The sequence below is a fragment of the Myxine glutinosa genome, chromosome 1, assembly GCF_964187855.1.
Source record: "Myxine glutinosa chromosome 1, kmMyxGlut1.1, whole genome shotgun sequence".
In the NCBI taxonomy this organism is placed as follows: domain Eukaryota; kingdom Metazoa; phylum Chordata; class Myxini; order Myxiniformes; family Myxinidae; genus Myxine; species Myxine glutinosa.
The window spans coordinates 34,528,480-34,545,283 of NC_136261.1; the positions used below are offsets into that span (position 1 = coordinate 34,528,480).

Sequence of the window (16,804 nt, forward strand, 5' to 3'; positions counted from 1 at the left end):
GTATAATACCTGATTTTCATTTATTATACATAATCCCCTATATATATATACCCTATACACTGCATATGTACACGAAAAATGTTACATGGAATATGCATAATCTATATATATAAAACACAGTTTGTGTGTGTGTAATGTTACCGATAGATTCCTAAATGGAGAGACTCACGTGCTTGATATTTGGCAGAGACAAGGTAGACAAGTGACAAGGTAGCATAGACATAGATTCAAGGTAGTGTTCTGGGCCCTGTGCTTTTTCTGGTCTTCTTCAATGATCTCTCTGACTCTCTTGAAAATCCTCTCTATCTCTTTGCTGACGACTCTACTCTCTGTCGCTCCATTCCTCATCCCTCAGATCGGCAGTCTGCAGCCTCCTCACTCTCTGCAGACCTGGACAAAATCACAGACTGGGCAAACAAATGGAACATGTCTTTCAATCCTGATAAATCTCACACTCTTACGATGTCTCTCCAAAAAGACCGACTGGAAAACCCTCCCATCCACTTTCTGAATAATCCTCTCCAAGAAGTTCTGTCACTCAAGCTTTTGGGTCTCACTATTTGCCATGATCTTTCCTGGGAAAACCACATTTCAAATCTGGCCTCCAAAGCCAGTCGCCGACTGGGCATCCTCCGTCGTGTGAAGTCCTTCCTTGGCACACCTGAGCTCCTCACCACATACAAGGCTTTCATCCGTAGCTCTATGGAATACTGCTCTCCCCTCTGGTCTGGTGCTCCTGCCTCACACCTAGCCCGTCTTCACGCTGTTGAAACCAAAGCGTTCAGAATCATTGGAATCTCCCGCGATGAAGCTAACTCCAAGGGCCTTTCACTCACTCACCGCAGGCAGGTTGGTGGTCTTTCCGTCTTCTACCGACTCCTCTCTGGCCTTGCCCCCCCAGCCCTCTCTGGGTTCTGTCCCCCAAATATTCCTACAGGTCGCACAAGATCTGCCTGCAACCCTCTTATGGTTAAACTGCCAAAATCAAGACTTTCTGCTCACCTTCACTCCTTCATTCCTCTTTTCTCCCGCCTCTGGAACAAACTCCCTCACTCTCTTCAATCCCACTCTACCCTCCAGGTCTTTAAAACAGCTGTTCACCACCATCTCTTATCCTCCCCCATCCAAAACCTTGATCTTTTCTACCCCCGCTAATTTCGGTCCCCATGTGTTTTATACCTCTCCCCCCACCCCCCTCCCCTTCCCACGCCTCCTGCCCCCAAGCCCTCTCCCTCCCACACTTCTCCCTGCTCTCAAATGTTGTGGTTGTGTGCTTCCCCTTCTCTCCCCATCTTGGCTTCCGCTCCCTCTTTTGTATATTTTGTTTGTCTGGTTGATTTGTTTGTGAAATAAATGTTCGCTCTTTCACGAGCCTCGATTCAGTATACAAAAAAAAAAAAGAAAAAAAAAAAAAGACATGGCCTACCTCAAAATATTTGACGAGATCCATATTTTTTATTCATATTTACCTCAGCGCATTTCAGCGAGCAACATTATACACGGAATCTCAGCAGGTGCCAGAGCAGCTCGCTGATTTGCTCAGAGCGATCACGTGATGTTCCATCCCCGCCGCCAGACCACTGAACTGAAAATATATAGAATTACCATTGCCATTCACACCACATAGGTGTAGATGCAGCTACCGGGCGCCATCTTGGTTGGCACTCGATGCTGGGCGATGGTGATTTCTGTCACAAGTTTGCACGTAATTCAGAGTGAAAAGCGATTGCGTTTTTTCACCTTTTGTGCGATCGTGTTTTGTGTCGATTTTTGTCGATTTTGTACGATATGAATTAAATGTCTTTGGAACAGCTGTGGAACGTCTTTCCACAACACTCCCGTAACCGCCGTAACCGATTGGAGCATTTTATTGCCGCACAAAATGGCATTTTAACAGTTGTCTGGCTTTTAAAATCTGGGACACGTTCAAAACAAACGAGATCCGCGAAGCGAGTTGGTCGAGTCGTGCTAACCAAGATGGCGACACGGCGGCTTCACTTTTCACGGAGTATGAGCGTTCTATATATTTTCAATTCAGTGCGCCCGACTCGCTCACATACTTGATTTGTGGCATAGACATGGCCATTGGGCCTTCACGGTGTAATTTGTGCGAGGCTTTTGTCCGAGTGAGCTCGAGTCGAGAGGGCGAATGTACGGGTTGGGAATGTACTGGTCTATCTTCCCCCGCCCGGCAACGCCGGTACTGGAGGGCGTCACAGGATCGGTGAGTCTCCAAAATCCGCTTCGTGCTGTTGTTGCGAAGATGCAGGACGATGTCGCGATTGTTGTGCTGCTCTCCTACCATGAGAACTGCAACATCATTGTTGACTGGCCCTCCCCTTCCCTCCCCATCACCCTCCCCCCTCCGTCCTCCTCTTCCCTCCTTCCCCTCCTCCCTCCCTTCCCCCTCCACTCTACCCCCTCCCCTTCCCCTTTTTCCTCTTCCTTTCTTTCTTTGTGTGGTCTGTTCATTGGATGTGTCTTGAGATTTTATATCAAGATTGTGGTGTGCTTTATATGATCTTCTTGTAAACCTGGAAGTGAGGTCTATATGTTTCATTAAAAATCAGCAATTATCTTAAACAGTTTGTGGACATTAATCATTGAGTCTTCTGTCTATCAATCAAGGATGGGGAGGGGGAAGGACTCGTTGGAGAAGTCTCGCGAGATCACGGCGAGGTCACGTCTTTTAGAAGCTGCTCCATGCGCTCACGCTTTCGAAGCTAAGTGATATTTCTCAATCGTGTTTTTGTCGAGACTGTATCTATCTTTCGGTGTATGTACCTATAGCGTATCTTTTTGAAAATTTTCGGTGCTAATTTTTCGTACCTGTATACACAATCGTCGGTTAATGGTATCGAGTATTCTGCGGCCTAGTACTCGTAGGCTTGGACTACCGTACCGTCTCCGACCTTGTGGTTTGTTTTTCTCTCAGCGATTCGTCGAATGCGCTGAAATTATTTTCGTTCACTGTTTCGTCCCAGCCGTTCACCCCGTACCTCCTTGTTTAATATCTGTACTCACAAAAAAAAAAAAAAAACCCCCAAAAAACTATTTTCCTTCCCAGGTCTTATTCGTTTATTTGTTCTTTTTGTTCGTTCGTTCTTCGTTCGCGATCACGCGGTTAGAAATGTATAATCTCTCCCCTGAACAACTATTTTCTCTCATATATTATAACACCCTTTTCTTCTTTTCCTACAAAAGGATGCTTTCGTCTTGCTCACCAAATCTATTCATTCCAAAAAATATATATAATACCATCTCTTACAGTTCCTCCTTTCTACATTCCCTAAACTATCCAGAACTCCATCCCTCCTCCAGTGTCCTCAAACGTATTTTTGACTCGAAGGTCTCAAACTCATTTTGCAAAAAATGTTCGTTTCCCATGAATCGTACACTTTTCAAAATCCAATCTCACCCCTCCCCTCCAAATCCTCCCCATCACCCATCCCTTTCAAATCTCCCCCCTTGCCCCTTCCCTCCCCTCCCTCCTAAACTCCCCCCACACCCCTCCCCTCCGAGACTCTCCCTCGCTCCTCCCCTCCTAGACTCCCCTCTCACCCCTCCTCCTCAAAGCATCCTCCCTGCTTCTTCCTCCTTCCAACTTTCACCTTCATCTCCCCAAACCTTCTGCCTTGCTCTTCCCCCTCCTCAAATAACACCTCACTGTGCCTCACCCAATCTCCATCAAACCTTTTGTCCACCCCATTCTTCCCTTTCTCCAAGCTATTCTGAAATCTCTGACACACCTTCAACAGCTCTCCCTACCTCTTCCTCCTCTTCCACATCTTACCCTACCCCTCCCCCCCCCCCCCCCCCCTGTTCTGGACCCGATGCTCCCCCTTCCTCTTCATTAACGGTATGGACCTCAAACATCCGGGGCCTTCGCTCAAACTTGACTGACCTCTCCATACAGGTTGCTTCTGACAAACCAGATGTGATCTGCTTAACAGAAACTTTCCTCCTTCATGATGTCTCTGATGCCTTGGTATCTCTCCCAGGTTACTCCCTCCTCCGGTATGATAGACCTGAGCCTCGTCATGGAGGTGGGGTTGCTATCTTTATAAAAAACTCTCTTCCTCACTCGCCCTCCACTGCCCTCTCTCCACCTCACCCCCAGGAATACCTTTGGCTACGGCTTCCCCTTCGCTCCCACCTTTTGTTCATATGTGTGTTGTACCGTCCACCAATCAGCGATGACTCCATCTACATCTCACTGTCTGATAATATGGACCAACTTCTATCTACCCATCCCAACTCTCTCTTCCTCATATGTGGTGATTTCAATTGTCACCATGCCAGTTGGCTGGGTGTGGGTACCTCTCTCACCAGCCATGGCTCTTCAGCAAAGGACTTCTGCGACTCACTGGGACTGACATAATCTGTCAATTTCCCGACCCGGATCTCAGTCAACGGAGCATCTTCTCTTCTGGATTTGGTTATGACAAACTTCCCTGAAAATGTCTGCTGCTCTTCTTCTGCTCCAATCGGCTCATCTGATCATGTGCTTGTCAAAGTGGACATCTCTCTGACCATTCTCAGAGAGCCTCCTCAGCGTCGACGAGTCTGGCATTTCACTCAGGCCAACTGGCACGGTCTTCAAGCAGCCATCAATCATCTGGACTGGTCTCCCATCTCTACCGCCTCTGACATCAACTCATCCTGGGAATTCTTTCAAAGTAAATTGCTCTCTCTCATGCACAGATTTATACCATCTCGTCTTCAGTTGTCATACCCTTCCTCCCGTCCATGGTACACGGAATCTTGTGGTGAGGCTGTTGCCCTGAAACAACTTGCTTTCGTCTCCTGGAAAGCAAATCCAACGGAAGGAAATCTCATTTCCTTTCACAAAGCCCGAAACAAGTGTGTGTCCACCCTCAGGAGAGCCAGGAAACAATATCTCACCATTCTCAAGACCGAACTCTCTTATCTGTCTCCCTCTTCCAAATCCTGGTGGCGTCTGGTCAAATCTGTTTCTGGTGTTTGTTCCCCCTCCATCCCCTCCCTCACCTCAAACGGCTTAACGGCTGACTCCGCACGTGAAAAAGCTGAATGCCTCAACTCTGCGTTTGCCTCTAAATCTTGTGTCCCAAACCCATCCCTCTCTGTACCCACCGTACCCAGTCGTACCCAGCTGCTCCTGGACTCTGTGTCCTTTCCTCCTGACAAGGTGGAAAAGTTTCTGGCAACCCTCGACTCTGATTCTGCAACTGGTCCTGACGGCATCAGCCCACGGGTCCTAAAATCATGTTCTTCTGCACTTTCACTCCCTCTTTCTGTTCTCTTCACCCTCTCTTTTGCTCAAGGTCATCTGCCATCTGCTTGGAAATCAGCCAACATCACCGCTTTGCACAAAAAAGGTGCAAAAACAGATCCCAGCAACTACAGACCAATCAGCCTTCTCCCAATTATCAGCAAAGTCATGGAATCCATCATTGCTTCAGATATTAAATCTTTCCTCTTCTCCAATGGCTTGATCTCTGATCATCAATTTGGTTTCAGACCTGGTCACTCTACTCTGGACATGCTGCTTCTGCTTTCTCAACAATGGATGGAGGTCCTCAACGCCAAACAGGAAATTAGAGCTGTCTCCCTTGACATTTCACGTGCCTTCGATACGGTCTGGCACCCTGCTCTGCTCTCCAAACTCTCCTCCTTTGGTATCTATGGAAATCTCACGCATGGCTGGCGGACTTCCTCTCTGGTCGTAGTCAACGTGTGGCCCTGAATGGGTTTCTCTCATCTCCTCTTCCTGTTCAGGCTGGAGTTCCCCAAGGTAGTGTTCTGGGCCCTGTGCTTTTTCTGGTCTTCATCAATGATCTCTCTGACTCTCTTGAAAATCCTCTCTATCTCTTTGCTGACGACTCTACTCTCTGTCGCTCCATTCCTCATCCCTCAGATCGGCAGTCTGCAGCCTCCTCACTCTCTGCAGACCTGGACAAAATCACAGACTGGTCAAACAAGTGGAACATGTCTTTCAATCCTGACAAATCTCACACTCTTACAATGTCTCTCCGAAAGGACCGACTGGACAACCCTCCCATCTACTTTCTCAACAATCCTCTCCAAGAAGTTCTGTCGCTCAAGCTTTTGGGTCTCACTATCTGCCATGATCTTTCTTGGGAAAACCACATTTCCAAGCTGGCCTCCAAAGCCAGTCGCCGACTGGGCATCCTCCGTCGTGCGAAGTCCTTCCTTGGCACACCTGAGCTCCTCACCACATACAAGGCTTTCATCCGCAGCTCAATGGAATACTGTTCCCCCCTCTGGGCTGGTGCTCCTGCCTCACACCTTGCTCGGCTTCACGCTGTTGAGGCCAAAGCTTTCAGAATCATTGGAATCTCCCGCGATGAAGCTATCTCTGAGGGCCTTTCACTCACTCACCGCAGGCAGGTAGGTGGTCTTTCTGTCTTCTACCGACTCCTTTCCGGCCTTGCTCCCCCAGCTCTCTCTGTGCTCTGTCCCCCCAATATTCCTTCAGGTCGCACAAGATCTGCCTGCAACCCTCTTCTGGTTAAACTGCCAAAGTCTAGGCTCTCTGCTCACCTTCACTCTTTCATGCCCCTTTTCTCCCGCCTCTGGAACAAACTCCCCCACTCCCTTGAATCCCACTCCTCCCTCCAGGTCTTTAAAACAGCTGTTCACCACCATCTCTTATCTTCCCCCATCGAAAACCTTGATCTTTTCTACCCCCGGTAATTCACCCCAGAGTCCTTGCAGTGTTCATATGTTTTAATCCTCTCCCACGTCCTCCCGATGTCCCTGCTCTCAAATGTTGTGTTTGTGTCCTTCCCCCTCTCTTTTGTGTCCTTCCCCCTCTCTCCCCATCTTGTCTACCGCTCCCCTTGTTTTTTGTGTTTTGTGTGTCGGTTTGTCTTTTTGTGTGATTAATGTTAGCTCTTTCACGAGCCTCGATCTTGTATCCAAAAAAAAAAAAGAAAAAAAAAAAGGCTAAATTAATTAGTTCCACAACAGTTTCAATTCTTTAGCATTCGCCGTTTCTGCATTGTCCATTTACTTGTGGCCTCCCACCCTCCCACCCGTGCGTAGCACGGGTACCTCGCAAGTATTATCATAAATGTAATCGTAACACTAATCCCTTCGTTGTGACTGCAAAGTTACTCAAGGTTAAAATATATCTGTATATTAAAGTAGCGGCAGTTTTGTGTCACGCTACGTCATTACGTCTATCTTCAACGAAAGTATCAAACAAGCCCGGCTACGCCGCTCTTAGACTTTCGGTCTTGTTTTTCTTTGGTGAGATCATATATAAACTCAGAGGCGGATACAAAGAGAAATTTGGTACTTTAATCGCTCCAAAGAAAATGTTGCTTTTTATACTTAAAATGGAATGAATTACTTAAGTAAACAAAGCCTTTTATCATTTATTGCAAAGAATGTATGCCATACATAAACATTGAAATACCAGGAGCTCCTCCCTCTCTCCCATCTTCCCCCTCCCTCCCCGCTCCCTTCCCCTCCCCCCCCCCCCCCCCCCCACACACTGCCCCCCCCCCACCCCACCACTGCTCTCCCCCTCTCGATCCATCACAGAACTATTGTCACGATTGTTCACCATCACGTAAATTATAAATTATGACAAGATAAACAAAGGTGTTGCCGTTAGAATGCTAGCTCTAACAGTTCGGAAAGGAATGGAGGGTGGGGACACATTGGAGACAGAGTTAGCGACAAGGCACAATTAGTTATTACCCTGTTCTCGCGAAGTGAAAAGCAGGATTAGGCATTCGGTTGCGTACGTGTGCCGTACGTGCGTTTGCATTTTAAAAAATCATTTTCTCGTCAACCATTGGTCCGACTGACATGAAATTTTACCGTAGGAGCGCCTCCGCCTGTAGATTTTTTTGCTGATAATTATGACGTCATAGGTCACGTGGTACGGACGCCATCTTCGAAAAACGTTACACCTCTATATTTCCTAAACCGCTGAATGGAAAAAAATGAAACATGGTTCATTGTCAAGCACACACCATAGGGAATAAGATATGTTAATGATGATTTCATAAGTGCCTCCATTATGACGTCATAATTCGACAAATACAACGCTTGATCTGATCAGTATGAAAAAAAAATCCTCTGCAACTGTTAGTCTGATGAACACGAAAGTTTCAGAATATGTGCGGCTCCTCCTGTAGAATTTTAAAATGATAATTATAATGTCATAGGTCACGTGGTACAGACGCCATTTTTGAAAAAAAATCGAATAAAGTTACACCTCTATATCTCCGAAACCACTCCATGGAAAAAATTTCAACATGGCTCATTGTCAAGTACTCCACTTGGGGATTAAGATATGTTAATGATGATGTCATCGGTGCCTTCGTTATGATGTCATAATTTGACAAATACAACACTTATCCGATGATTGTGTTTTTTTTCTCAGCAACTGTTGGTCTGATGGGCACTAAATTTTCACCATAGGAGCACCTCCTCATGTAGAATATTTTAATGATAATCATGACGTCATAGGCCATGTGGTACAGGCGCCATCTTGGAAAAACCGAAAAATGATGCACCTCTCTATCTCCAAAACCGCTGCATGGAAAAAATTTAAACATGGCTCATCTATATAATAATACCATAAGGACTCGACTTTGTTATCCCTTTTACGCCGCACCCAGTGACCCGATGCCCACGGCACTAATGGATTTACGATCTACGAACCGCGCTCTTTGTTTATCACGTATAGACATATTCGAAAAATCTGAATTAGCCGACGTTGGGGCCCAAAAGCATCCGATTAACTGCCGATACGACGCCATCTTACGACACCATCGTATTGGCGTCTGCTGGGTGAAGGCGCAGCAAGCCGTCCGCTGATTGGACAGTCGAAGGCGACAGCAAGCCGTCCACTGAGTGGACAATCCCAGAGTGGTGCTATGCCGATTCCTATTACGAATCCATTCATTTTTCAAAAGTATATCGTAGCGTTGTCATTTACAACCCCGTTGAAAGTATATTTCGGTTATATAGATTACATGAAGAAGAAGAGGCCATCCCTAAACTCTTCCGTTCTTCATGCCAATGGCTGCCTGTACTCCGGTGTTATGTCTGGCGTCGGTGATTTGGACAGTGTTGAGCTGCCGGAGGTACGGACTGAATGTGCGATTCACGAATGTGTTTGGATGTCGGGTTAATGTGAATAAGTAGAGTGAAGGACGAGGCCAAAGGAGCAGACATTGTCGCATGTTGTGCCGTGTGGCCTGGTTCGTTGGGCTCGAGAAAAAAAACCCATAAGGTTATTGGGTTATGGGTGTTGAGGAGGTTATGGGTGAAAATGGAATAAGGGGATTATTGTTGAGGATGATAAGGTGAATGCGGGGTGAGAGGTGAAGATGACAAGATGAATGAAGAAGGGTTTGGGACGATAATGTGAGTGAGGGATTGAGGATGACGAGATGAATGAGGAGTTGAGGATGATGAGGGGTTGAGGACGATGAGGGGTTGAGGACGATGAGGTGTCGAGGACGATGAGGGGTCGAGGACGATGAGGGGTCGAGGACGATGAGGGGTCGAGGACGATGAGGGGTTGAGGACGACAAGGTGGATGAGGGGCTGAAGATGACGAGGTGGATGAGGGTTTGAGGACGACGAGGTGGATGAGGGGTTGAAGACGACGAGGTGGATGAGGGGTTGAAGACAACGAGGTGGATGAGGGGTTGAGGTGGATGAGGGGTTGAGGTGGATGAGGGGTTGAGGATGATGAGGGGTTGACTATGAAGAGGGGTTGAGGACGACGAGGTGGATGAGGGGTTAAGGATGACGAGGTGGATGAGGGGTTGAGGACGACGAGGTGGATGAGGGGTTGAGGACGACGAGGTGGATGAGGGGTTGAGGACGACGAGGTGTATGAGGGGTTGAGGACGACGAGGTGGATGAGGGGTTGAGGACGATGAGGGGTTGAGGGGTTGAGGACGATCTATATAATAATAGCGTAAGGACTCGACTTTGTTATCCCTTTTATGCCGCACCCAGTGACCCGATGCCCACGGCACTAATGGATTTACGATCTACGAACCGCGCTCTTTGTTTATCACGTACAGCCATACTCGAAAAATCTGAATTAGCCGACGTTGGGGTCCAAAAGCATCCGATTAACTGCCGATACGACGCCATCTTACGACGCCAATGTATTGGCGTCTGCTGGGCGAAGGCGAAGCAAGCCGTCCGCTGATTGGACAGGCAAAGGTGAAAGCAAGCCGTCCACTGAGTGGACAATCCAGAGCATGCATTTGTGCCGGTGTCGGCGATCGTTGTTCATATACGCACTCTTCATTCTCATCTTTCTTCCTAACTCTTACTCAGACAAGCAAATCCCCTATGCCATCCATAATGGTACACTCTATCCATACACCACATCCTCCCTTCCGTGGATGTTCCACGGGTTTCGGCTAGTCTATATAATAATAGCGTAAGGACTCGACTTTGTTATCCCTTTTACGCTGCACCCAGTGACCCGATGCCCACGGCACTAATGGATTTACGATCTACGAACCGCGCTCTTTTTTATCACGTATAGCCATACTCGAAAAATCTGAATTAGCCGACGTTGGGGCCCAAAAGCATCCGATTCACTGCCGATACGACGCCATCTTACGACGCCATCGTATTGGCGTCTGCTGGGCGAAGGCGAAGCAAGCCGTCCGCTGATTGGACAGGCGAAGGTGAAAGCAAGCCGTCCACTGAGTGGACAATCCAGAGCATGCATTTGTGCCGGTGTCGGCGATCGTTGTTCATATACGCACTCTTCATTCTCCTCTTTCTTCCCAACTCTTACTCGAACAAGCAAATCCCCTATGCCATCCATAATGGTACACTCTATCCATACACCACATCCTCCCTTCCGTGGATGTTCCACGGGTTTCGGCTAGTTGTAAAGAACTCCATATGGGGAATAGGTGTTGTTAACGATGACGTCATTGGTGCCATAATTATGACATAATTCGACAGGGCAAACGCTTTGTCTGATCAGTTTGAAATGTATTGAGCATGATCGATGCAACAATTATATTCGAGAATATAAATTTATGATGTCATCGCTCACGTGGTCTGGCAGCCATATTGGATCAAAGAAGAAAAAAAAATAGAAGAGTTGGCTCGCAACAATTTGACTGTGCAGGGTAAGTATTCTATGAATACCATCTAGTTTGAGGAAGGGGACCAGTTTGATTGGGCAGCCTAAACGTTGGCCAGACATTGTTTTCTCTTGCAAAATATCGCGATATCTTTATTCCCACGTTGCAAATGGGACAATCAACTTAAAATTCCTTTCCAAAGCATGGTGTGTTCCGTTCCAGGTTGTGATGCATTCAATAGTTCAGGTGAGATTTTAGACAGATCTGATTCGATCAGTGGTTGAACCTCGGATTAGAGTCATCGTAGTAACATGCAAGGGCGAATCCTGCACTCTTAATGTGCAAATTAGTTATCTAGTTCCATCAAGTCATGTGCGACTTCTGGTGACATTCATGATCAGATGGTGACTTAAAGCCTGAGATTGAGGGTACAAATGATTACATCAGGTTCAATGTCATTACCTCCTTCACAAAATAATTTTTATAATCGTATAAAACAACAGTGACAGGAGAAAATGAAAACCTCGTACATGCAAATTGATCATCGCACATCAGATGTGAGGTTTTTTAATTGATAAATCCATACCAATCACGATACATGTTAGTTCCACAACATCACTTTCAGCCTGGGAAGTAAGGAAAAGTTACAATCTCAGTTAATGGTGAACAATGTCCCAGGTTGACTGTTTAACTCATAAGGATCTTAATAAATGCAATAATTTATTCAGCTAATTTACTGCTCCAATTTTATTAATAAAATACGTAAAATTCTATGTTATAAGAATTTACCATAAAAATAATTGTTAAAAACAAAGCTTTGGAATAGAAAAACAAAAAGAGAGAAAACATTTTAAAATGATCATTGCCTTAAGCACGATCTTTCTTGTTGTTATTGTTGATATTACATCCGCACCAAAGGTGGATGGAGGTTATGTTTTCGCCCCTGTCTGTCTGTTTTGTTTGCCTGTCCGTTTGGCTGTCCGTTTGCCTGTCCGTTTGTCTGTCCATTTGTGAACAAGATATCTCAAAAAGCTTTGGACGGATTCGGACAAACTTGGTGGACCGGTTGGGTGTCTGACAAGGACAAATAGATTCGATTTTGCTGAAGATCTGAATATGAATTCGGATATGAGCATTGTTTAATTTTTTAAGTGATTCTTCACCATTGGGAGATCAGGTGAAAAGCGATATATCACATGATATTTAAAAAATTTATGGATGGATTTGGACGAAACTTGTTGGACAGGTCGTGTGTGCGACAAGAAAGAATCGATTCAATTTTGACGAAGATCCGGATCCGGATCCAGCAGGTAGATTTGTTAAGTGATTCTTCACAATTGAGTGAGATAGCCAAATATGATACATAGCAGGATATCTCAAAAAGTTGTGGACGGATTTGGCCGAAACTTGGTGGACAGGTTGTGTGTGTGAAAAGGACTAATCATTTCGATTTCGGTAAAGATCTGATTATGGATTCGGCTACAAGAAATATTTAATTTTTAAGTGCTTCTTCACTATTGAGAGATCGGGTGAAAAGCGATATATCACATGATATTTTTAAAAGTTATGGACGAGTTATGAACAAACTTGGTGGACGAGTTGGTTCGGTGACAAGAAACTTCAGAATCATTGGAATCTCCCGCGATGAAGCTAACTCCAAAGGCCTCTTACTCATGCACCGCAGGCAGGTTGGTGGTATTTCCGTCTTCTACCGACTCCTCTCTGGCCTTGCCCCCCCCCCCCCCCTCCCAGCTCTCTCTGGGCTCTGTCCCGCAAATATTCCTACAGGTCGCACAAGATCTGCCTGCAACCCTCTTATGGTTAAACTGCCAAAATCAAGGCTCTCTGCTCACCTTCACTCCTTCATTCCTATTTTCTCCCGCCTCTGGAACAAACTCCCTCACTCTCTTCATTCCCACTCCACCCTCCAGGTCTTTAAAACAGCTGTTCACCACCATCTCGTATCTTCCCCCATCCAAAACCTTGATCTTTTCTACCCCGCTAATTTCACCCCAAATCCACTTTTTTGAAATACCAACTTCTGTCCTGGAAGTCCTTGGTGTCCTTGTGTTTTATACTTCTCCAACCCCCCCCCCCCCCCCCTCCCCCCTTCCCACGCCTCCTCCCCCCAAGCCCTCTCCCTTCCACACATCTCCCTGCTCTCAAATGTTGTGTTTGTGTGCTTCCCCTTCTCTCCCCATCTTGTCTTCCGCTCCCTCTTTTTATATATTTTGTTTGTCTGGTTGATTTGTTTGTGAGGTAAATGCCTCGATTCAGTATACAAAAAAAAAGAAAAAAAGAAGAAGAAAAAAAAGAACAAGCTGATTAGATTTTGGCTCAGGTCCGAATCCAGATCCGGCCTATCAGTGGGATACAAAACGTAAACTGTTCACCAGGTAAAGGTAGGCTCTCGACTGAGTGCCGTTCTAGTTTTTTAAATATAATTGTTATTTATTACTTGCAAAATCAAAGATTTTATATCTAGATATTGGTCGGTTGAGTTTGTTATTGTGTCTTTCGGTTTGTCTGTTTGTCACTTACCTACAGGTCACAATTCGAAACCGATCGTCATGAAACGTCACCAAGTTGTAGCGGTCGTCACAATTGAGAAGCCTATTGATTTTGAGGTCAAAGATCAAAGGTCATCAGGAGGTCAAATTTCTAAATTCGCCATTTTTCATCGAATTGATTTGAAAATGAAACAGAATTACATAGTGCATCACTGAACTTGGACACCAACTATTTTGGAGGTCAAAGGTCAATTCAAGGTCAAACTTCTAATATCATCCATTTTTCATCTGAAAAATCATGAATTTTAATCCGATTGACCTGAGCTTTGATTAAGATCGTCAATTATAATCTTAATGAAATGGACAATTTGATGTGTCAATGGCAACTTTTTATTTTGGGAAGGGGTGAATTTTGCAAGTATCATGCTCTGCATGACGTCATCTTGTTTTTATTACTCTTATTATTTGTACAATCGTACTTTTTAACTGCGTTGCATGTTTAAAACATTAAATTTTGACACAAGCAAATGCCAACAGCACATCGCCAGAAATGAATTGTATTTTTTGACATTGAAGGCGTTCACGATAGAAAATGATGTTTGCTTTCACTCATCATTGACACTTCATTGCTGACTGCATGGCAAAGTCCATGCTTTGTGTCCTGGAGCTCATGGGTAAGTCAGTCATGGTACTCGAGCTTTGGATCTGCAAGTGAAAAATAAGGGAAAGAACGAAAAAGTTAGTTAACGGGCCTAAATTGTCAATATCATCGAGTAGATTTGATAGAGGACATCATGAATTAAAAACAGACGCAGATTGTCCTCCACAAAATAAAGATGAAAGCCAAAATAATTTAACGCATCATGCCATTGTTATTTGCTGATGAAACTGTTGAAGGTCTTGTTGCAGGTGCATCTTTTATTTGCGATTTTAAAAAAATCTTTAAAAAGGGAGATGTGGGTGCAGAACCAAAATCTGGACTGTCTGCCCAAGTATGGATAATTGTCATCGCGAATTACTCTTATCAAGTCAGTAATGAGATTTGCGGAAATGCTACAAGTAGCAATGTTTAAAACTACGCTTTTTTGTTGAATCGAAACAAATTTCACCAACAAAATTAATTGTCATACAAGGTAAATCCAGCAAAATTATTTTACTTTTGGTTAATCATATTCTCAATCATAATCACCAGGGGTCACGTGAAAGTTTATTTATTGAAGCAAGGGGATATCAAAATGATTCCCACACATATGAACACGCTTATGCACATGACTTATCATAAAACAATTTTTTTTCTATTTCTAGTCAGTCATAAATATATTTTTTCTGCTCAGTCAAGGCTCATGTAACAGCTGATACATAAAATATATAATGAAGGGAGTGGGAGACAAGAGGGGGGGGGGGGGGGGGGAAGACAACAACAGTAGAGAACAACGAAATCAGGAGATCTGTGGTAGAGAGAGGGCTGGGGTGGGGTACACAGGATAAACAAGTTGGAAACCACGAGGACTTTCAGGAAAGAAAACGGATTTAGCATGGATTAACGGGGGTAGCAAAAGATCAACGTTTTGGATGGGGAAAGATTTTGAACACTGCATTATGAACACTATTAATATGATCACTGCAATGTGAGACTGGCAAAGTTCAGTTGAATCATTCAGATATAATCAATGAGATGGAGGCCGGTTAGCAGAGGTAAAGCAATACTATGTACCAAAGATAATTGGTTCACGAGTTATCAAACAAAGTGACCACTATATTCTGTCTGTGTGTCTGTCTGTCTATCTGTCCACAGCATAACTACCCGATCATATCATCCGATCTTGATGAAACTTGGGTGGGAGGTTGATATCATGATCTAGTTGTGTCCTGCCTCGAGTGGGCGTATTGCGCCCATTGTGGGCGGAGCCACGCCCAAAAAAGATGTATTTTTAGAGGGTAATCGAGTTCAAGCTACATCTTCTCCGAGGGAGTTGGTGGAATCTGACAGAAGTTTCGGTATTTGGTTAGGCCAATGCCATGTGTCTAGCCTCACGGAGCTCGATTTTTCATTTTCGCCCCAAGGTCAAGGTCACAAGGTCACGAAATTTAGAAAAGTAGATTTTTGATGGTTTTATTACATTGTTCACTTCCTGATAGGGTGAAATGTCGTACATGATCTTATATTATCACATACATCATGAAATACAAGTTTTCCAACAAATTTCAGAATCTTCGACCTTCGACCTTTGAAGGTCACAAAGGTCAAAGTTTCAAAGTTATCGGAATCGAACCGAATTTTCGGTATTGTATAGCTAACTAACCTCATAACATTGCTCTTTGAGTATTGTCATTGAATACCGCTCGCTCGTGAACCATCGTCGTCTCCTGACTTGTTTGTAATGAAATTTATTCAAACAAAATCTATATATTTTATGTTCTACCTGAAGCACCAGAGCATGAGTTACTACATGCAAAAGGATGCCTTGGACATCTCTGGGTATCAGATGTTGAACTATACATTGTTTTTGCCCCTGAAAAATGGTACTTAAAGTCCCCTCAGGGCTTCAAAGCTGGAAGCGGCAGCAAAGTATCTTGAACAGGATTTAATCAGTAGATTAGAAGAAGGATAGAAAGACAGGTAGAGGTAGTTTATATCAACCCATTAACGGAACAGTATGAGGGTACTTGGAGTATGAAAAAAATTTATTTACAAAAAATAAAAATTTACGTACAAGGAAGTAGAGGTAACTTCACCTGATTCTGAAAATGTTGATCTGCTATAAGTATACTTCAATACTTGTCCCATTGATGAGCATGCCATCATATATGTGCAGTACAACTATTTGGGATGGGTACACCACTATTTGAGCCTGATGTTGGCTTAGCGGTTTGGGTGCTGCCTTGGGATCTGAGGATCCTGAGTTCGAATCCCGGGCGATCGTTGAATTAACCCCAGGGGTTGACTCAGCCTGCCATCCCTCCGAGGTCGGAAAAATGAGTGCCAGTTTGCTGGGATGAATGAACCATTTGGGTATCCTGCGTCGGAGTGGCGACCCGTCCAGGATTGTGCCCAATAGCCAAGGAACCTGCTTCAGCAGCCCATGCATCGTCATGGTGCAAAATGGAATGGTCATCATCACACCACCATTTGAGGTCACATGCTTTGACACCTCATCATCCTTAAACTCAATGCCAAGCAATAAATGTACTCTGAGT

At 44.8% G+C, this 16,804-nt stretch overlaps 1 protein-coding gene and 1 long non-coding RNA gene across 5 annotated transcripts in view; one reads left to right on the forward strand and one right to left on the reverse strand.

Annotated features, from left to right (window-relative positions):
• The first annotated feature begins 10,983 nt into the window (after positions 1–10,983).
• On the forward strand, positions 10,984–11,896 carry LOC144889656 (uncharacterized). Its single transcript, XR_013621970.1, has 2 exons — positions 10,984–11,053; positions 11,338–11,896. It is a non-coding gene; the product is annotated as an uncharacterized LOC144889656 (long non-coding RNA).
• The window catches only part of LOC137422676 (adhesion G protein-coupled receptor L4), a 258,586-nt gene continuing 253,415 nt past the window's right edge, over positions 11,634–16,804 (reverse strand). For 3 of the 4 annotated variants that reach the window (XM_068109372.2, XM_078770677.1, XM_068109386.2), the window contains one exon: positions 11,634–14,311. In XM_068109372.2, the coding sequence (XP_067965473.2) occupies positions 14,219–14,311 (93 nt within the window). In that variant the 3' untranslated portion in view covers positions 11,634–14,218. The remainder of the gene's footprint in view (positions 14,312–16,804) is intronic. The other variant, XM_068109375.2, reaches the window with a different exon arrangement.